The sequence below is a fragment of the Silurus aristotelis genome (genome assembly GCF_946808225.1).
Source record: "Silurus aristotelis genome assembly, chromosome: 17".
Lineage (NCBI taxonomy): Eukaryota > Metazoa > Chordata > Actinopteri > Siluriformes > Siluridae > Silurus > Silurus aristotelis.
In genome coordinates, this window is record NC_139590.1 from 23,475,779 (window position 1) to 23,499,245 (window position 23,467).

At 39.2% G+C, this 23,467-nt stretch overlaps 1 protein-coding gene across 24 annotated transcripts in view; it reads left to right on the forward strand.

Moving 5' to 3' along the window:
• Positions 1-23,467, forward strand: part of rbfox1 (RNA binding fox-1 homolog 1) — a 271,780-nt gene that overhangs the window by 245,705 nt on the left and 2,608 nt on the right. For 14 of the 24 annotated variants that reach the window (XM_083566556.1, XM_083566552.1, XM_083566545.1 and 11 more), the window contains 3 exons: positions 900-1,032; positions 2,376-2,415; positions 9,185-9,249. In XM_083566556.1, the coding sequence (XP_083422682.1) occupies positions 900-1,032; positions 2,376-2,415; positions 9,185-9,249 (238 nt within the window). Of the gene's footprint in view, positions 1-899; positions 1,033-2,375; positions 2,416-9,184; positions 9,250-21,713; positions 21,767-21,830; positions 21,866-23,467 lie in introns of all 24 variants that reach the window. The other 10 variants (XM_083566540.1, XM_083566557.1, XM_083566546.1 and 7 more) reach the window with 2 other exon arrangements.

Consider the following 23,467-nt stretch of genomic DNA (forward strand, 5'->3'; position numbering starts at 1 on the left):
TGTTCATCGTAACTTCGCTTCCTGTTATGGAATGCCATCCGTTTACCTTCAGTTTTTCCTTCCTCTGATTTTTAATTCCCTTTATATAATGAAATATGTGTTGCTTTTGAGGTTTCTACATGCAAATGCACCAATTTAGGAGTTATGAAAATGCCGTTGCTAGGAAACAGGGAGAACGTTGAACGCTGTCGCTAGCTACGTGCACAAATGAAGCTAATCAGCATTTAGCTAGAAGTAAATAGTTCGTGTCGAATGATGATGATGAATGTGAGACCGAGTTGTCCGGAATGTCAACATTTTTTAGGAAAAGTCTCCACGTGACTCAAATTTAGCTTTAGCATCCGCTAACTACTGTAGGACTTCTGAAGAGGGAAATGTAAGATCTCAACCTAAAGGGGCTTTTATTTTCTTCCGTGTCCATGAACCAGAAAGAGAAAATAAACTGTCCAGCACCTTATTGACTGACTTTATAGCATCGTGCGCTCCTGCATTGATTTCACCCTGTGAAAAGAAAGGCTGTTTTATTTTATTACCTTATTGTAGAGTCATAGGGTTAGCCTGGTAGCTAATTCCTGACATTCCCTCTCTCTAGAACGGCCTCGCTTACTAGCAACTTCTGTCTGACTTGGCAACTTGGTTTGTTTCTTCCCCCCCTACAGACTATGTGTTTAATGTGTGAATGATGATCAGGTTTATTGTTTCGCACGAAGCACCATGTTGTTTTTATTTCTCCATTTTCTTCTCTAAAGCGGCCATTTTGTGAATCGTAGCAGCTCCATACACACCCTTCTAAAGCACATTAAAAATGAAACCCTTTTTGGCTGACAGATGCTGTTTCAGCAACTAATTCCCGGTTCGTGTGTGTGTGTGTGTGTGTGTGTTTGTGTGTGTGTCTGCAGTGCCAGGCTTCCCGTACCCAGCTGCCACGGCGGCTGCAGCCTACAGAGGGGCACATTTAAGAGGGAGAGGACGCACCGTCTACAACACATTTCGGGCAGCAGCTCCTCCACCACACATCCCAGCATATGGAGGGTAAGAGACCAAACACACACACACACACACACACACACACACACACACACACACACACACAAGCCTAAATGCAGTAAAGAAAAGATCACAGCACTTCCATTTTAAATGGTCTTTGATCATCGTTTAAACAAATTTCACATTTTACATATCTGTTTGTTCGTATTTTTGTTTTTCATGATTTTCTTTAGCCATGCTGGCATCCAGGGGTGTGTAAGAGAGCAGAATTGGCACTGTATAGACAGGGCATGCACTCTCCCCTGTAAATCAAAACAAACACTGGCCAATCGTGACTGTTTATGAGCTCGTGTATGCGGAAGAGGGCAGATAGCAGCATGTTTGATTTACGTCCCAGATTCGAGTCGATTCGTTTTCTCGTTCACTAGAGTTCAATTTAAATGCAAGAGCAAACCTGGTTCACTTCAGGAAGGTTCTCACTCGCCTAAAGAACCACACCAGAATGAAGAACACGCTCAGGTTCAACAAAAAAAATGAATGAAAAAAAAAGATATAAAATGTAAATATTGTTACTATTTTGGTCAGTAGTGTGACACTAGAGTTTCTTTCAAACCTACAGGAAGTTTTAACGCTTTAATATAAATGTGTCGAGAAGGCGTTTTGTATTCTTCCGAAACCAACGTTTTTTTTAAGAAACAAAAATCTCATGAGTCGCCTCCAAGAGTCTACCTGACAGAAGCGATTGCGATGGCGGCGCGTCTCACTTCGAAATTGTTCCCTCTAACGTCGTTCCCGTAACACGGTTACCGCAAAACCTGGGCCGTATTTTCAATGACTCATTTGGTCTTATTGCGCTTTATGAGAGACGCTCGCACTCTCGCATGCCCTGATTTCCTGCGAGGATCTTTTTTTTTTCTCACTTATGCCGTCTTCCTCTGGGATTCTGCAGAAAGAAGAAATCACACAGCAATCTCTCTAAATCAGTAATACACCCAATAAACAAATATCAAACCCAGAAGTAAAAAAACTCCATTCAATTGAGGACATTAAATAAAAGCTTCAATTGTGTACGATTGAATATTGCTGCATATTTCTTTTTTTTATCCAACCTGTTTTTTTATTCTTTTAAGATTCTTTATTGCTGTAAATGGATCTGAAAGAGGAATAGTTTCAGTGTTTGTGTGTGTCTGAGTGCAGTTTTCTACGTGCTCATGTTATTTAAACCCGGATTATTAGTTGAACCACGTTTGTACTTGAATGGGAATATGAATTTACCTGAAATTACTCTCTCTCTGTGTGTGTGTGTGTGTGTGTGTGTGTGTGTGTGTGTGTGTGTGTGTGTGTGTGTGTGTGTGTGTGTGTGTGTGTGTGTGTCTCTTTCTCTGCAGTGTCGTGTACCAGGATGGATTTTATGGTACAGATATTTATGTGAGTATTAGCTGTTACTGATACTATACACCAGTTTATTCATCTTTTTTTTATTTTATTTTTTTTATCTGCATTTAGTGAATATGACAAAATAAAATTCTATTCACAGAGATCAAGTTTTTCAAACACACAAATTTTAAATAAATGATGCTAAATACGACAAAAACATTTATTACAATTTATTATTTCTATTACAGTAACAGTTGAAGTCAGTTGAAGAAATGGCAATTAATGAAAGTTCACTGTGTTAAATTATTGATATTTTTTGGTTATATTTATTATAAGAAATGCATGAATTGGTGTATTGGTGCGAAATATTATACAAGATTAAACTGTGATTAAAATATGTTTCATTAAATCTTTATAACATATAAAATGTCGAAGAATATCAATATTACTTATTTGTTTATTAAAATGTGTATATTTATTTTTATATATTTATTACAAAATCATTGTCATTACATTAGATTAGATTAGATTAGATTAGATTTATTTTTTTAATAAAATGTTTTACTCTTACTAGTGAGCTCTAAAAAATGCAGATTAATCCCAAAAAGTTTTAACGCACGAATAATTTTTAGAGGTGTTTTTAATACATTTAGCTTAGAGACCTTCAGCTCTTATCTCCACCCCCACCTGCCCACAGGGGTCAGTTAATATCTGTTTTATTACATGTAATATCATTATATCTGCAGATTTCATTATTTTTGTGTAAGTTTGTGAGAATCACAGAATCAGCTCTTCCTTTTCTAAAATCTCAAATAGAAATGAATTCTATGGAGTAGACAAGACGAAGTAAGAAGAATAAAAAAAAAAAGGGATTTTGAAGATCAGTATGGCTTTAAGGTTATTGGAAATAACTTTGGATATTTAGACACACAGATATTTACCTGCTCTTTTATTATAACTTACAACTCCTGGTCCTTCACAATGTTTATTCTGGTATGAAACAAGAAACGCTACAATTATAGAAGTGGCTTTAAGCAGTACTACCTCTAGATTAGAGTCTGGATCAGATTTATCATCCTCACTCATGCAGATGAAATAAAGACGTTGGTGTTAATTCTGACGATGAGGCAGGTGTTTCTCTTTGCTCGCTGGTGCCCCCTTTCCATCAAATACTTTTAGTACTGTGCAAACCGCCAGAAAGACTCCTGTCATTAATTGTACGAAAATAAAAGGCTGTTACACGTCCTGAAAAACCAGGAAAATGTATAGACTTGTTTAACAGTCATGAGAAAGAGAAAAAAGAAAATAAAACGTCCTGGAAAATCGGCGAAGTCGTAAAAACAAAAGGCCGAGATCACATTGTTTGTAGTTTCTTCAGAAAATTAAAAAAGACTACAATAATGAGCAGATCTGCTGTGCTTTGTAAGAAATAAAACCCCTCGTGGTGTGATGTTAGTGGGTTGATTTTTTCCTCTCAATGCACATCCTGTAGAGCAAAATAGTTACTTTATTTTTTATTAATAACTTATTCATTATATAGCAGTTATAAGCATTAATTGTCATTCTATTGGAAGCTCAATGATTAAGATGTTGCTCTTCAAATGGGTTTAAATCCCAGCACCACTAAGTGGCCACTGTTGGGCTCTTGAGCAATGCCCTTAAATCTCAAGCGCTCGGTTGTATAAAAATAAGATCGTTGTGAGTCGGCCCAGATAAGGGCGTCTGAAAAATGCCGTAAATGTAAATTCCCTCACCAGACCTTTTTTTTTCTTCTTCTTAAAGAGGGAAAAAACAGAACACTGCTTCCTTTTTAAACCTACAATGTTACCTGACACTGAAAACTACTTCCATAAACCTAAAAAGGAAATGTTGTCACGTTCATGTTTTTTGTTTGTTGAGTAAGCAAACCTTTTTTTGTCTTTATTACTCTCAGATAATGCAGATTGTTAATCATACAAGTCCATGTGAGCGAGCTGTTGCTTATCGGAAACGATAACAAATTAGAACCAGGGCATTAACACCTACAATCTTCTTCCTCTTTCGGCTTTTCCCATTAGGGGGCGCCACAGAGGATCATCCGTCTCCATACCCCCCTGTCCTCTACATCTGTCTCTTTCAACCCAACTACCTGCATGTCTTCACTCATCACATCCATAAACCTCCTCCTTGGTCTTCCTCTTGTCCTCCTTCCTGGTGGCTCCATCCTCAGCATTCTCCTACTGATTTACCCCATGTTCCTCCTCTGCACATGTCCAAACCATCTCAATCTCTCCTCCTTCACTTTGTCTCCAAAACGTCCTACATGCGCTGTCCCTCTAATAAACTCATTTCTAATCCTGTCCATCGTCGTCACTCCCAACGAAAACCTCAACATCTTCAGTTCTGCTACCTCCAGCTCCACCTCCTGTCTTTTACTCAATGCCACTGTCTCTAATCCATACAACATCTCAGGTCTCACCACAGTCCTATAAACTTTCCCTTTCACTCTCACAGATACTCTTCTATTACAAATCACTCGTGCTATCACTCTTCTCCACCCACTCCACCCAACTGCACCCTCCACTTCCCTCCCTCTCATCCACACACATGTACTCTGTCTTACTCCTACTGACTTTCATTCCCCTTCTCTCCAGCGTGTACCTCCACCTCTCCAGGATCTTCTCCACCTGCTCCCTACTCTCACCACTAATCACAGTATCACATTAATACTGATATGATGTTGATATAAACGTGCCGTTATAGAAACCGAGGCCTCCTGATCGAACATGACGTCGAGACGTGCCGTAATTGGAAAATAACTGCAATGTTTTATTCCCTACTTGTCTCACACATTTACGCGTCACTCTCGTATCTACAAATGTCACAGTGAGAATTAGAGAGAAATTACAAGCGCAGTAGCAGGTGTGACAATTATCGTCTCTTTTACACAACAGCACTTGGCCAGACAAACACACACCCACTCAGGAGCACTCCATCCCCAGCAGCAGGGTTTAGTGGTGCAGATACGCCAACCGTGTCCACACACACACACACACACACACACACACACACACACACACACACACACTTTCCGTCACCCTCGCTCTCATCCCCTTTTCTTGCTGCGAGTCATAAAGATAAATGATGGCTCGGCTCCAGATCGGTATTAAACTCCTGACCGCACCGTCACTCCTCCTGAGCCACCAGCTCTGTCCCATCGCTGAGAGTGGCCTCAGGACTAACGCCAGCTTTAAATACGGGTTCTAGATGTTCCCTGTTTCACCAGATCCTTCCTTGAAACGGTGTAAGTAAATGATTTGTCAAGAGGCCTGGCTGTAGAGAGATGACGACTCAATTAAGCAGTGAGTCATCAGACACCAGGTTGCCAGGTCTTTCCTGCAGAATTACCACAGCCAGGGTTATTTTTGTCGGAAAATGTTCACCGACAGAGCTGGGTTTTTTTTTAAGCCAGAGCAAAAATATTTTTCATCTATTTATGATTATGCGTAACATCCATATTCCTGTTCTCACGTTCCATCATCATCCATCATTCGTAATCACATATTCATACGAGTGTGTTAATGTTCGCCGCGGCACTGTTGAAAGCGAAACGCCTTCCGGCCAATCAGAATTCGACAAATGATCAAACAAAACCATGCAAGTGTCTGCAACATCCCGGGTTGATTTTGTTACACAGACCTGGCAACCCACAACAAGCAGGGAAACCCCATTTTTAGAGCGAGGAAGAAGCAATGCAGTGTGGTGGCCTAGAGGGAAGAGAGAGAGAGAGAGAGAGAGAGAGAGAGAGAGAGAGAGAGAGAGAGAGAGAGAGAGAGAGAGAGAGAGAGAGAGAGAGAGAGAGAGAGAGAGAGAGAGAGAGAGAGAGAGAGAGAGAGAGAGAGAGAGAGAGAGAATGCTGCAATGTAATACCTTAGAGTAGCAAATGAGGATGCAGAGAGAGAGAGGGGGGGGGCGAAGAATAAGGATTTTTTGGTAGATAAACAGCAAGACATGTCTGAATTCTGAAATTTATTGTGGAATGTTTATAGTATCTGATGTCTCAGTGGTGTTTATAGGCTGCAGTAGTCTGAATGATGGCGAGTCACATAAGCATTTTTATATTAATAATAATAATAATAATGATAAAAAAAAAAAATAATGGTGGTAATAATAATGATAAATTAATGCTGCTGCAGATAATAATAATAATAATAATCATAATAATAATAGCAGTTAGTTAGCTTGTAATAGCTAAATGTTAGTGTTGCCATGGTTACAGTGTGAGTGACTTTTTCTTTTTTTTTTGCATAGCAGCAGTGTAATAGCCATGTTTTTTGCCCAAGTGTGTGTTATAGTGTTCATAAGTGGAATATAATAACAAGGTTTGCATTCTTGCATTTACAGAAAGTATTTGATGGTGAAAAAAGAGGGCAGACCAAAAGAAAATTCACTTTCTGTTAATTTAGTGCTGATAAAGTGGTGATAATACATAAACCAGCATCATGATATTCACGTGTCTCAATATCGTCTCAATATGCTGATAATATCCACCCTAATCACAGGCTTTTTAGGATCAGGAAAAACCCGTAACACATCAAAACTCGTACAGAAGTGAAAATGTGTGGAGAGCGAAAATAAAGAAATAAATCAAAACAGCCTTGAAGAGGAGAGGAGAGCAGAGGATAGGTGAGAGGGCAGTGATGGAGAGACAGCAGAAGAGAAAATAGACAAAAATGTAAAAGGACGAATAGAATGAGAAAGAAAGAGAGAAATGGAGAGAGAAGGGAGGGAAGCAGTGGAGTGTGACAAACTGGAGGTTTGTGAGAAGGAGTGTACCATCCCTGACATGGATACAGTACAGAAGTGCAGGACCAGAAACTGAGAGAGTGAGAGAGAAAGTGGGAGAGAGAGAAAAAACAAGATGAAGAAAGGATAAAACATGGCACAGAGAGAGAGAGAGTTTGGAGAGAGTTCAGGGAGAACACAAGGCTTCTATGTGGGATTTTTAAAGGCTGGAAGTGAACCTTTGAAACACTTCACAGATATAAGATGGAAAGACGCAGCAATACCAGAAATTTGTCAAAAAGTAGATTTCGAACGCTATTGGATTTTATTAATACTGATAACTAGGTTGAATCATGCATGCCTATAACATGTCATGTAAATCTTGAACATGTTTATTACGAAAAAAATATGAAAATGTGCTAAATGAAATGCATATGAATGTATTAATTACATTAATTAATATTAAAAAAACATTAAAGACATGCCTTGAAACTGGAACACCAAATAAATAAGAATATTTACATTCACAAAAAAAAAAAAACAGCCAATTGCATCAGTGATTCGCCACTAGGGGCTGCTCTCAAACTGTATAATGCAACCCGGAAAAAATATCTATGAATTTTTGCCAATAGTTTCAGCAATCAACTATCGTGCCGATGAATCGTCTGGAATGTTTAACTCATATATTATGACGAATTGTTAAGAAAATGTTTCGTTAAATATATATTTCAACTCTTACTCTAACATACACTTCAACACCTGGGAAATGTTGCAGTTATTCTCAGTTGCTTTGGAGCGTTTCACATGTCAGAAATGAAATTCTCCAAACTGCTTGTTTAACCTCCACATCATGTAGTCACATGTGCACATCATAAACGCATTTCTTTAGTACCTTCATTTGATTGATTGTGTACAAATGTCGTGTTGATCAAGTTATATTACACTGGTTTCACCTAAATAGTCTCAACCCCCCAAAACATCTAAGCATCTGTTCATTTTATAAGGTATTGAATGCAAAATGCTTAAACCAATTGTCAGAATCTGTCAACCTTAAATTTCTACAGAAGAAATTCAACTTTGTGCATTTTCAATCAGTGTAATTCAGACCGTAGTTTATATCAAGAAACACTGAAACCGTGTGCCGTCATACTGACAACACGACTAAACATTATGACGACTTTGTTTGTGAACAATGAAAAATGAACTTTTCATTCTGATGGGAATGAGATGTTCATTGACACAAATACTTACTTTTGAGAGATGAAATAAGGATTTTGATCAAAATTCCGGCTTTTGCAAAAAATCCAATGTGTTGTACTGTTTGTACAAATTAGTTTTGAGAAATGCTCTTACTGGTCTGCAAATATTAAGGATGATTTGAGAAACGCTGCAAAGCAACTGAGAAAAACTGTAATAACACCAGTAGGAAATGTAGCCAATGACTGCAGTACAAACTAATACAAGCTACTATTTTTCTATTTTTAAGTTGTAAAGGCAGAATAAAAGAAATAAGGATAAGAAATAAAAGACAGAAGTGTCCAAAAAATTAATTTAACAGTAATTACGAAGGAATGGCAGGTGGGAACAGGTGGATTATGAGTGGAGATCTGAGGAAATGTAGTTTTTAAACTACATTGAAATGATTAAAATGTCGCTGAAATAGTCGTTCTGTCTGTAAGAACTTTCTGCTAGTATAATAATAATAATAATAACAATAATAAGACAGTCTGTCTGTGGCTTTATTAAGATATGCTTGTATAAATGTAGAGAAATAAACAGAATTTGCTCAAGGTTGATGGTTTTAGTTTCCATAGAAACCAGTTTTAATTATGTTAAATAAAGTTCAAGAAGTTAAAAGAAAATTAAAAAGCACAGAAAATGCTGAAGTAATTCTGATGTGGAGGTCGTGGGAGTAAAACAAGTGTCCCTTATAAGTGTTCCTTTGAATGGCTTGTGTGTGTGTGTGTGTGTGTGTGTGTGTGTGTGTGTGTGTGTGTGTGTGTGTGTGTGTGTGTGTGTGTGTGTGTGTGTGTGTGTGTGTGTGTGTGTGTTGTAGGGCGGTTATGCTGCCTACCGATATGCCCAGCCTGCCACAGCTGCCGCTGCCGCCTACAGTGACAGGTAAGACATACTCTACTACTCACACACACACACACACACACACACACACACACACACACACACACACACACACACACCAGATCTCCAGCAGAGCCTTGCACTCCAGCATGGATCAGATTAGCTTTTTTGTTTTGTTTTTTTTCCTTTCTTCCGAGGTCAAACTCACCCCCCTCCTTCCTCACACAGGGAGAAAGGACGCACAGATTTATTAGTCTAATTCCCATCTCGAGGCACGATAATTGGCAAATTAAATCAAATTGAGATGTCACGGCAAATGTAATGGCAGGAGGCGTCCATGGTGGACTGCGACTGCAAAATGAACCCACAACACACAGTCTCTCTGACGCACGCTGTCCCGTTTCATTCGTATTAAAGATTCAGAATGTAAACAGTGTTTATAATGTGGAAGTAGATCACCAATCACTTTCCTCTGCTCTTTACAAAGTGCACACGTTTCTCCCACTAGTGTTTCACCTTCTCCTTCAGTCAGTCTCCTGCTATTTAATATAAATCTGTCAAATAAACACAAGAGAAATAACATTGTGTTCCTCTGCTCCGAGATTCATTTTAGTATTAAATAAACACAATAATGTTACGCAAAGTTGCGCTCAATCCAAATGTTCTCTTTTTTTCTGTTGTCTGATGCTTCATTATTAGAACTCGATCTAAACCCAAATTAAGTATAGATTAATTATTTTCTTAATTTTTTTGTTGCTCCTGTTTATTTTGGCAGAAAGTTTTACAGGGCATCTGTTTGACTAGGATGAGATTTGAGATTGAGAGGGACGTTATGATACCTTAGTCTTGGCTGATTGATTTCATGCAGGCAAACACATACGTGTTGTTCCTTTAAAATGGAACATTCGGGTCAGAACAGAACAAAAGAGTTGCATTAAAATAAATAATTCAATGGGATTTTCTTCCTACAGCACACACTACTTTGTTTAAACAAATATTAGCAAAATATTTGCTAATACTACAAAAAATATCCTACATTATGCTGCTGTGTATTGATCTGTTCTGTTAAACAAAACACTATTCTACAACTTCATATTTACGTAGAAACATATGAAGCTCATTAGTTCAATTGCAAACACTTGCTAGGAAGAAACACTAGATAGCTGATGTATTTCTCCTGTTTTAGCTGTGGGGTGATACTGTTCATCTAATGCCTTCATGTTAATATCTTCATGTTATATATATACACATATATATATATATATATATATATATATATATATAAATGATGCCATTTTAGTGATAGATCGAAGATTACGAGATTAAAGTCGTAGCAACACGTATTTCATCCTCGCCGAAGTACAGGCGACTTTAAAGATGCCAAACTCCTTCAGGGTCGAATCCTGTGATCATCATCCTCATAGTCTCTTAAGAACCAACATTTCCTTTTCAAACAGCACGCAGATGTCACCATGGATATCCTTCAGACTGCACAAAAGAGGCGATTTCCTCAACGCCTGTCTGAGTTTTTATACTGAATAAACAAAGTTTCATACAGAACCGCTGCAGTGTCCATTTACCGATTATAACTGATTATGAAGACAAAGAATTTCCCTATTGCTAAATTCTAACCTATAGTAGGATTTATTAACCAAATCCTCTACATCCATTTTATGCAAAACAGCGAAAGGTTTCTCGCAATACCACAGTTACCACTTTAATCTTGTACTGCTACGATCTTATTCTCAAAATATTTTTACTCATTTCTCGTAATTTAGAAATAATTCTGAGTGTATATATATATACACAGACAGACTGATATATAGACAGTCACTTACCTTTTTAATCTTCCTGAACACAAATTTGTTGCCTTTTTTCTTTTAAATAAATATGTTTTTACTACATATATTTTTACAAACAACTATAAATACTATTATGGTTTTATCAGAAAACTCAAAACATCAGCACAACAATGTGTTTTTTATTCTAATTCTTTTACCTACCCTTTCTCCTGAAGGGTGCCAATAATTTTGAACTTGAGTGTGCTTCTCAATAATGAATACTCCCCCAATCAGTTGTCTCAAATATTGACATTTCCTTTTCTATCAAGGTAACGACCCTTATAAACATGCTGTTCCTTAATGTCACGCAAATGAGAGCGTGACTTCCTGTCAGAACCGTAACATGTGACCTCTTGATATTTTCTGTATTCAAAGAAAACATACACGAAGTGACTCTTGACGATCCTGTCATGTTCGAGCAGCAGTGTCATGATTTCCGTTTCGTTTTTATTTTGTTTTTTTCCTGCATGACTTGAATGTTTGTGCTGTGAAATGCCGACTAATGAATTGTGAATGGTGTCATGCTGTCATTACGTCACCTTTTTTTGTGTGTGTGTGGTGGTGTGTGTGATGTCCTCCTGTTGCTCTCGGCTTGTCTTTTCACAATCGCTAACACACACACACACACACACACACACACACACACACACATACAGAACGCCCAGTGTGTTCACACTGCGAGTAGCACCTCTAACAGAACCTCTCCAGAGGCGGCGGCGGTGTGAATGTTGTCAGGTGTGAGATCCGAGTAGCGAGATAATTAAGTCCTTAATCAGGCGTTTGCTCTTTTGTGGCGAATGTGCTGGAGCATAAAGACAGGCTGCAGTCTCTAAAGATCAGGGTGCTTCATAAATATGAAATTCAACTTCTTTTTTTTTATGGAAAGGATTATAACTGCTAATTTAATTTAAGTATAAAAAAAAGAGGTAAATAAAAAAATAAATAATAAACCCACCAGGGAGGGAAAGAGATCCCACTTTCTTTATTGCTCTTTTGAAGGTATTTTACATTTACAGCATTTGAACTTTCCCATTGAAATCCAACACTTTACTCCTTTACAACCGAATCAAATTCAACGATCTTCCTGAAGCATAATGTAAAGTTCACTTCCTGCCTATATCTTTAAAAAATCTTTAAAAAGTCGGCACTTTTTACACGGATAATTCTGATTTACATGATGAGAAAACACACTTTTTTTATTTCGGTATGAAAATGTCATAAAATCGGTCTAATCTCTTTAACCTGTCATGCAAACTAGCCGTGTTATTAGCTGCTAATTATTTAGCAGTGAGAAATATGCTAATTCATGTATAGTCTTAAATCGTGAAATATTTGATTAACGTAAAGGGTAGAAATGCTGCCTGGCCCTACAGGTTTATCAGTTTTATAATAAAAATAATAGTAATAATAAGAATCATAAGAACCATGCAATCAGAAAGGTACTATTTTATATAGTAATGTTGAAAGCATCACTATAATACCCCCTCACACACCCCAATTCTTCCTCTCAATGGTATGATCCATTTTCATTGCAGTTTCAAGCAAGTAAGAAAAAACACACGATGAGTGCGGTTGTAGGAAAGCAATTAATGCTGACACAGTGAGTGAGGAGGTTCTCAACCCCGAAGTGGATTATTTTCCTATAATCACACATTCCTCAGCGTTTTATTTCTCTTATTAAACACCCATTCCCTTACTATAACCCAATTATATTAATGTTTTTGTTGTTTCACAAAACAAGTGTCCTGCTTCTGATAATTGCAGCTTTACCTCAGAGTTATAAACAAAGCAGTGGTACTGGAGAATCCTTCCATAAATATTTTCTTGCAGAAAATGTCACTGTATCAATGATAGAAATATGGATTTCCAGAACCTGTTTATTGTTCTGCAGGTTACTGTCCATCATATAGTCCATATGTTTTCCATAGAAACAAGGATGTATTTAGCCTGAGCTATCGTCGGTCCTGCTGTTGTAGAAAATTAATCAACAGCTTCTGATAATGGTGTGAAATAATACAAATATTGATGAAGGGTTTCAACATGACAAGCTGTTTGGTCTAATAGAGCAGATGGTAGTTTATATAATGATCATATGGATGTTTTATGATGTAATATTTTAGATATATATTTATTTTTTTGTACTCATAGCCCTGGGATTATTTCTGCAAAATAATATTTGCTGAAACCCCGTCTCGGACGAAACCCCGATGCGTCAGGTCTATTATGCAAATGATGCGTCTCTCAGTCACAATCGAGTTCCGCTGTTTGCCTGTGGCGGTGAATAAGAATAGTTCTTCGAGAAAATGAAATTTGCTCAAAGATCACCAAGCAGTGAACTTTTAGGAAATCGAAGTAAATCCAAACATGGCTTTTTATAAACAACTCTATAATGCATTATTGTTTAACAAGGTCTTCATTTTTAAAATTATACCAAATAATAAAAACAAATTACTCAGCACTGTAATTGTCTCGAATTAATTATTCATGTTCCGCTGGGGGACGCTGAGAACCGTTTCCAGCTAAAACAGATGTAAAATTGCTTACTCATCAAGCATATTTAGACACTAACTAAATAAGGTTTTAATCTTTGCCAAATCTTACCGTGCCAAACTCTGGCAGCTTCATTACATTCTGGTGCATTCGGAAGAGTTAAGCAAATTTAAATTTTCCTGACAGTGAAGATAGTGGCAGAGGATTCATTTAAAAATTATTACTCCATTAGGCTTTAAACTTGATAATTATGTAACCTTGAAACAAAAACCCAAGGTGACCAGTATGATTTAAAACTACAGAGTACAGAGTCGGCTCTGGAAATGTCAACATCCTTCATAAAAAGAAGAATAAATAAATAATGCTGCCTTTACGCTGACTTTACACTAATGCATTAAAGTCTGACTTTACTCTTACACCTGCTTTAAACTCTGACTTTACACTAATCCCTCAGATGCTGAATTTACACTTTTTCTTTAGATGCTGACTTTACACTCCCTCCTTAGATGCAGACTTTACACTCCTCCCACAGACACTGACTTTACACTCCTTACTTAGATGCTGACTTTACACTCCCTCCTTAGATGCTGACTTTACACTCCTCCCTCAGACACTGACTTTACACTCCTCCCTCAGACACTGACTTTACACTCCCTCCTTAGATGCAGACTTTACACTCCTCCCTCAGACACTGACTTTACACTCCTCCCACAGACACTGACTTTACACTCCTTACTTAGATGCTGACTTTACACTCCCTCCTTAGATGCTGACTTTACACTCCTCCCTCAGACACTGACTTTACACTCCTCCCTCAGACACTGACTTTACACTCCTCCCTCAGACACTGACTTTACACTCCTCCCTCAGACACTGACTTTACACTCCTCCCTCAGACACTGACTTTACACTCCTCCCTCAGACACTGACTTTACACTCCCTCCTTAGATGCAGACTTTACACTCCTCCCTCAGACACTAACTTTACACTATCTCCTTAGATGCAGACTTTATACTCCCAGACACTGACTTTACACTCCTCCCTCAGACACTGACTTTACACTCCCTCCTTAGATGCAGACTTTACACTCCTCCCTCAGACACTGACTTTACACTCCCTCCTTAGATGCAGACTTTACACTCCTCCCTCAGACACTGACTTTACACTCCTCCCTCAGACACTGACTTTACACTCCTCCCTCAGACACTGACTTTACACTCCTCCCTCAGACACTGACTTTACACTCCCTCCTTAGATGCAGACTTTACACTCCTCCCTCAGACACTAACTTTACACTATCTCCTTAGATGCAGACTTTATACTCCCAGACACTGACTTTACACTCCTCCCTCAGACACTGACTTTACACTCCCTCCTTAGATGCAGACTTTACACTCCTCCCTCAGACACTGACTTTACACTCCCTCCTTAGATGCAGACTTTACACTCCTCCCTCAGACACTGACTTTACACTCCCTCCTTAGATGCAGACTTTACACTCCTCCCTCAGACACTGACTTTACACTATCTCCTTAGATGCAGACTTTATACTCCCAGACACTGACTTTACACTCCTCCCTCAGACACTGACTTTACACTCCCTCCTTAGATGCAGACTTTACACTCCTCCCTCAGACACTGACTTTACACTCCCTCCTTAGATGCAGACTTTATACTCCTCCCTCAGACACTGACTTTACACTCCTCCCTCAGACACTGACTTTACACTCCCTCCTTAGATGCAGACTTTACACTCCTCCCTCAGACACTGACTTTACACTCCCTCCTTAGATGCAGACTTTATACTCCTCCCTCAGACACTGACTTTACACTCCTCCCTCAGACACTGACTTTACACTCCCTCCTTAGATGCAGACTTTACACTCCTCCCTCAGACACTGACTTTACACTCCCTCCTTAGATGCAGACTTTATACTCCTCCCTCAGACACTGACTTTACACTCCTCCCTCAGACACTGACTTTACACTCCCTCCTTAGATGCAGACTTTACACTCCTCCCTCAGACACTGACTTTACACTCCTCCCTCAGACACTGACTTTACACTCCTCCCTCAGACACTGACTTTACACTTCTCCCTCAGACACTGACTTTACACTCCTCCCTCAGACACTGACTTTACACTCCTCCCTCAGACACTGACTTTACACTCCTCCCTCAGACACTGACTTTACACTCCTCCCTCAGACACTGACTTTACACTCCTCCCTCAGACACTGACTTTACACTTTTGCTTTAGACTCAAATTTTACATTCTTGCCTTAGACACTGACTTTACACTCCTGCCCAACAGTCTGTCTTCACATTTCTGCTTTAGACACTCCACATTTAGATGCTGACTTTACACTCCTCCCTCAGACACTGACTTTACACTCCCTCCTTAGATGCAGACTTTACACTCCTCCCTCAGACACTGACTTTACACTATCTCCTTAGATGCAGACTTTATACTCCCAGACACTGACTTTACACTCCTCCCTCAGACACTGACTTTACACTCCCTCCTTAGATGCAGACTTTACACTCCTCCCTCAGACACTGACTTTACACTCCCTCCTTAGATGCAGACTTTATACTCCTCCCTCAGACACTGACTTTACACTCCTCCCTCAGACACTGACTTTACACTCCCTCCTTAGATGCAGACTTTACACTCCTCCCTCAGACACTGACTTTACACTCCCTCCTTAGATGCAGACTTTATACTCCTCCCTCAGACACTGACTTTACACTCCTCCCTCAGACACTGACTTTACACTCCCTCCTTAGATGCAGACTTTACACTCCTCCCTCAGACACTGACTTTACACTCCCTCCTTAGATGCAGACTTTATACTCCTCCCTCAGACACTGACTTTACACTCCTCCCTCAGACACTGACTTTACACTCCCTCCTTAGATGCAGACTTTACACTCCTCCCTCAGACACTGACTTTACACTCCTCCCTCAGACACTGACTTTACACTCCTCCCTCAGACACTGACTTTACACTTCTCCCTCAGACACTGACTTTACACTCCTCCCTCAGACACTGACTTTACACTCCTCCCTCAGACACTGACTTTACACTCCTCCCTCAGACACTGACTTTACACTCCTCCCTCAGACACTGACTTTACACTTTTGCTTTAGACTCAAATTTTACATTCTTGCCTTAGACACTGACTTTACACTCCTGCCCAACAGTCTGTCTTCACATTTCTGCTTTAGACACTCCACATTTAGATGCTGACTTCACTTAAAATTCTAATTATTACACAAAAGATTGTGGAGTAAAAGTGTGGCGATATGTGGTGTCTTGAAGTTTATGGTTAACTTTCTATTTAATTTTGCTTATTTTATTGGAAGGCACCAATTTTCTTTAAAGCTACATTCAGCAGATAACATCGAGCTTTACCCTTTAGCTTTATTTAGCTGATTGGTACATTCAAAAACTCACAATTCACTGGATCATTAACCTATAAACATTTGGCAATATCAATAAAAATCAAATGATATATTAATTCATTAAAATATATCAAATGAAATATTATATTTAATATACTTTAATCCAAAATAGCAGCCTGTTTGATATATAGTGCATTGTAACTGGTGTTTATATATAAATGGTTATAAATGGTAATAGTTTCCAGCCATGTGTAGTGCACTATATATCAAAGTGTTCATTCAGTGTTCGTGTGAAAAAGGTGGACGGGATTTGAATTTCTGATTGCACCATCTGGAGTGCCCTAGGTCAAGGCCAGATAGGTCTGAACAGTATGTTGCCATTCTTCACCTCAAAAAGCCCTCACTTCCAGCCTCAAAACCCGCATTAGCCTACTGAACATTGTGAACTTGGACATTCCATGTGCATGCACTTGGTTTTGTGGTGCGCTCAGAATCCATGGGCTAACACACAACCCACACCAGCTGTGTTTCTGTGCCATCACGAGCACTGACTCGATTATTCCTGACGAACATGCTGCACTGATATGAAACAGCTTGCTGTGCATGTCCTTGTCTTTTCTGCTTGACTAAGAACGCTTGAATTAGCCGTTCTATGCTAATAACTAAAAAATAAATAATTACATGACATTTTTATGCTCCTTTACATTCATGAACCTTAAGGCTTCTTGTTAAGAACATGGAAAAAGACGACAAAGTGAGGAATGGAACTGTTCACGGTTTCCTGGTTTCGGGTTATAAGATCAAATTATCTTTTTAATGTCCCCAAAACAATTGTGCGAATGTTTGTGATTTTATTGTTCAGTCATGTCTAACTGGCACGCGTTCTTCTGTAGAGGGTCATGTTTTCATCACGCTTTTGTAAAGTGCAACAAAAGTTGCTGCTCAGTTCATTTGTTTGATTGCAAACCCGCAACAAGCTGCTTTATTTTCCCCTTGGTCAATAGTGCCACGTTGAATCGGCTTGCACGTTGAAAACAAGTCCACTAATGTGATTAGGAGGGCCGATTCTATCCAAACACTCGCAGCGAATGAATGATTCATTAAGTTATTAAATATAGCTGCGAGCAGCAATTAAAAAGGGGCCCTGCAAGATGGCTGCCAAGCCCATGTCACTAATTAGACATGAGATTGAGGTCGTGATGCGTCATTTGTCACACCTGTGCACTGAGTCATGCAGGCTGGGTAATGCAGCGAATGATGTGGGTCACATTCACTGTGTTTGTTTATGTCGCATGCTAACTGCTAGATCACACTCTCACTCCCTAAACGCTGCCTTTTACATGCTTCCCTTAGACACTGAATATACACTGCTGCCCTGCATACTAACTTTATATTCCTCTCTTCAACACTGACTTTAGTCTGACTTTACACTCCTGCCTTACACTCTGACTTTACACTCCTGCCTTACACTCTGACGTTACACTCCTGCATTAGACTTTGACTTTACACTCCTGCCTTAGAGTCTGACTGTACACTCCTGCCTTACACTATGACTTTACACTCCTGCCTTACACTCTGACTTTACACTCCTGCCTTACACTCTGACTTTACACTTCTGCCTTACACTCTGACTTTACACTCCTGCCTTACACTCTGACTTTACACTGCTGCCTTACACTCTGTCGTTACACTCCTGCATTAGACTTTGACTTTACACTCCTGCCTTAGAGTCTGACTGTACACTCCTGCCTTACACTCTGACTTTACACTCTGACTTTACACTCCTGCATTTGACTTTGACTTTACACTCCTGCCTTACACTCTGACTTTACACGCCTGCATTTGACTTTGACTTTACACTCCTGTCTTACACTCTGACTTTACACTCCTGCATTACACTCTGACTTTACACTCCTGCATTACACTCTGACTTTACACTCCTGTCTTACCCTCTGTGGTTACACTCCTGCCTTAGAGTCTAACTTTACACTTCTGCCTTACACTCTGACTTTACACTCCTGCATTACACTCTGACTTTACACTCATCCCTTACACTCTGACTTTACACTCCTGCTCTAGAGTCTGACTTTACACTCCTGCATTAAACTTTGACATTACACTTTGACTTTACACTCCTGCCTTACACTCTGACTTTACACTCCTGCCTTACACTCTGACTTTACACTCATCCCTTACACTCTGACTTTACACTCATCCCTTACACTCTGACTTTACACTCATCCCTTACACTCTGACTTTACACTCTGACTTTACACGCCTGCATTTGACTTTGACTTTACACTCCTGTCTTACACTCTGACTTTACACTCCTGCATTACACTCTGACTTTACACTCCTGCATTACACTCTGACTTTACACTCCTGTCTTACCCTCTGTGGTTACACTCCTGCCTTAGAGTCTAACTTTACACTCCTGCATTAGACTTTGACTTTACACTCCTGCCTTAAAGTCTGACTTTACACTCCTGCCTTACACTCTGACTTTACACTTCTGCATTTGACTTTGACTTTACACTTCTGCATTACACTCTGAATTTACACTTCTGCCTTACACTCTGACTTTACACTCCTGCATTACACTCTGACTTTACACTCATCCCTTACACTCTGGCTTTACACTCCTGCTCTAGAGTCTGACTTTACACTCCTGCATTAAACTTTGACATTACACTTTGACTTTACACTCCTGCCTTACACTCTGACTTTACACTCCTGCCTTACACTCTGACTTTACACTCATCCCTTACACTCTGACTTTACACTCATCCCTTACACTCTGACTTTACACTCATCCCTTACACTCTGACTTTACACTCCTGCATTACACTCTGACTTTACACTCATCCCTTACACTCTGACTTTACACTCATCCCTTACACTCTGACTTTACACTCATCCCTTACACTCTGACTTTACACTCCTGCATTACACTCTGACTTTACACTCCTGCATTACACTCTGACTTAACTTTACTGCCTTAGATGGAAGCTTTACACCTCTGCCTTAGACACTGATTTTATATTTCTGCCTTAGAAAAAGACTTTACACATCTACCTTAGATGGAGATTTTACAGTCCTTCTTATACACTGACTTTACTCTCTTTCATTACACTCTACAGTATTAATGTTCAGTAAAGCAAACACAATGTCGTTTATCTTTATTTTTTCATTTTTTGCAGCATTAGGATATTGTTAATATTATGCTATATAGAGAAATGATGAATGACATCATTCTTAATTATATATTTTTTATAAAAAACAGCTGACAATTAAATAAAAAAAACATCAAAAAGATTGAAGTACAAAATCACCATTTCTGAATGCAGATAATATTCGAGCTGCTAAAGTGATCCATGTCTTTATAGATTTGTTCATGTTGTATTTGACATTACGCTGTGCAGAACATTTGAGCTACACCAGATATCATATACTTGTGGCTTGTTTGTTTATGATGCTGTGAATTTTCATAACGTTCCACCCCGGGTACGATCTGCAGTCCATCATCTCTCACGTTGTGTTTTACATTGTGATGTTTTCATAAAATATTATGTAGTGAATAAGTGTGGTGCGCTGTATGCAGATGCATAATGTTATTCTGTCCTTTTTTTTATGGTTTTATTTGTATTTTTTTGGTGCTGCTTTACATGAAGGATTTCTTATTGAACATTGTTAACTTTGCATCAACATGTGAACAAACCAGAAGCTTCAGCATTAATGAACCTCAAATAATAATTAAAAAAAAGTCATTATTATTGTGTTTAATAAAGAAAAAAATAGAACTAGTCCGAGTGGATTCAGCTTTCTTGTGAATTCTCGCGAATGACGAAATCGTTTCTCATTCGATGAGATCTAAGTGATATTATTGATGTTCCGTTAATGCCGAAGTTCACGTTAATTAATAACCGAACCCTGAATGTAAAGCTCCGCCTCTCTTTCTGTTCCGTTTCCTCTGTGGCGTACAAAATTTATATGCATGTGTCAGTTTGATGATATTATGATTTTCATTCTTGCTTCGATTTTGGTAGCACTTTGATTTGCGCCACTATGCCTGCAGTGGTTTCAGGAGCCTTGATACGCTCAGGAATAGACTTAAGGCCATTTCTCGGCAACACGATCCCTGTAGAGAAGGGCATGGTTTTAAAGAACAGAAACCCGAGAGCGTCTGAGAGCCGAACCCGAGCGCATTTTGCACTTCTTTATTGAATCGGGCGTGTGGATTGGGTTTAGCCATGTGTGCTGCGCTGTGCCTTACTTCTGATTTTGATCTTATCTGTCATATTATTTACGTTGTTATTTTTTTTCCCCTCTATATACACAGCCGGGTCCTTTACTGAGATATAATCTAAATTTCAGAAGATTTAAATCACGCCCTGCTCGTCACACTTAATGCCGATTACGAATGAATAACAAACCCATAAATCCTCGCTTTCCTAAACAGAAAATATCGATGAATAAAATCACGTTTCATGCTCTCAGACCCTGCTGTTTTATATATTTCCTTCTCCTGTTCTTCTCGTTCCATCCCCCCACCCGAGCATGCTACATGCTTTATGTCGAGTGTGAGACTGCACCATGAGCTCTGCTCTTATTTGTGTGTGAACTGAAACTCATTTGCCATAAATCACCTCCACCTCCCCCTTTTTTCTCCTTTTTCTTTCTTTTTTCTATTTTTTTCTTTCCCTCCTTCTTTTACCGTCCATGCAGCCAGTCAGCAAGCGGCATTGTGAATTTTATCTTCTCTTGCAGAAATCATTTCGTCCTCGTTGCGGCAGATGAAATTTCTTGTAACACCTCTTCAGGTAAAATAAATAAAATATGAAAATGAATAACAGCTCACCCTCACTTTCTCGATGCACCCACGAGGGAGCGGGCATATCCTTTTTTTATGCACCTCGACAGTGAGTGCTTTTATTGCTCGCCTCTCTCTCCTGTTTCCGCCCCTTGATTAGTAGATTTGATTTCGTTTTTTTTTCCCCTCATTTCTTTTATTTTCTTATTGAATGCTCATTTGAGAGAGTGACGTAGCCATAGCATTTTGCATGAGGACAGCCAGCAGGCATTGCAACCCCTTTTTTTCTTCTTTCCAATTGGCACTGCTTTCCAACGGTGCATGCGTCCCTCCTAAGAGGGAAATGAACGCGTGTGTGTTTGTGTGTAGGGATTTTTTTTCATGTGAATGATTTACTACTGATTTTTCTCCTTGTGTGTGTGTGTGTGTGTGTGTTGGTGGTGTTGGTTGGTCGTGGTGTGTTTGTTGTGTTAAAGCTCACTCGCTTGGTTTGTTACATCTCACACACTTGGCTGTAGGAGGGTTACACATCCATGTGTGTGTGTGTGTGTGTGTGTGTGTGTGTGTGTGTGTGTGTGTGTGTTTTGCGACTGGCTTTTTTTGTTGTTTGTTTTTTCTCTCTTTTTTCGAGGCATTGTGTTTGGAAGGGAAATTGACCTCTCCATCCATCCACACATTGATTTCTTTCTTTTTTTTTTTTCTTCAACAACCGCTTTTCTGTTAACCGAGGGGAAATGAATATGCGGCGGCTGCAAATTCTGACGACGTCAGCATTTTTGCGAAATAGCAATCTCTAATTTGGATGAGCGAATAGCTGCATGAGCCAAATGCAGAAAAATTCTACAACCCCGGTGTGAGTTAAAGTGCTTTCCATAACGGCTCGGTGTTTAACGTTCAAGCTCAAAACACCAGAACGGCCCCTTTTACCCCCAGCGTGAATTGGGCTACACTGGTTTCTCCCTCACTCTGGATCGAGGTTAGCATTGTATTTTAACAGCGTCTAAAAAAACCCTGCTACAGATTTCCCCCTGAAGCGTGAAGTCGATAACGTAGAGCGTACCGCAGTCGCCGTTGTTCATTAGCAAACTCACGCTCCTGGTCCTGTTTGACCTTTAACCTGCGTCAATAAATAACCTGAAATGTCACATGGGGAAAGCGATGAGATAAAGATCTCACAAAATTAATATGATCGCATTTGTCCAATGTCCAACCTGGTTTTATTTCATCAGTTATTTAAAATGGATACTGTGTTGTCTTGTATTCCTCACCAAAGCACTGTTGAATTCTGATTGGTCAGAAGGTATAAACCGCAGTTTTATATCAGTGTTTTTAGCACTGTATTGTTTCTATGGTAACAGTATACTGTAGGATAGGAAGCGTTTGATCGTCGATGGTTTCTGTAAGACGTTTTATGGAAGGAGTCTCCAGTTTCAGCGTCATCTTTTGCAACATTTTCAGGACGTTTTTTGTTTTTTGTGTTTTTTTTCCTCTAAATTACTGATTCATGACAAATTTATGCACAATATGGACACATGTATTTGGACACCTGACTTTTCTAGCCATTTGTGCTTCTTCCCCAAATTGTACATTTTTCATTTCATATGAATGAGGAGACCCAAACCTGTTACCATCATGACAATGGTCCTGTGCACAAAGCCAGGTCCATGTAGATGTACTTTATATGGGTTTCCTATTGAACACCTTTGGGATG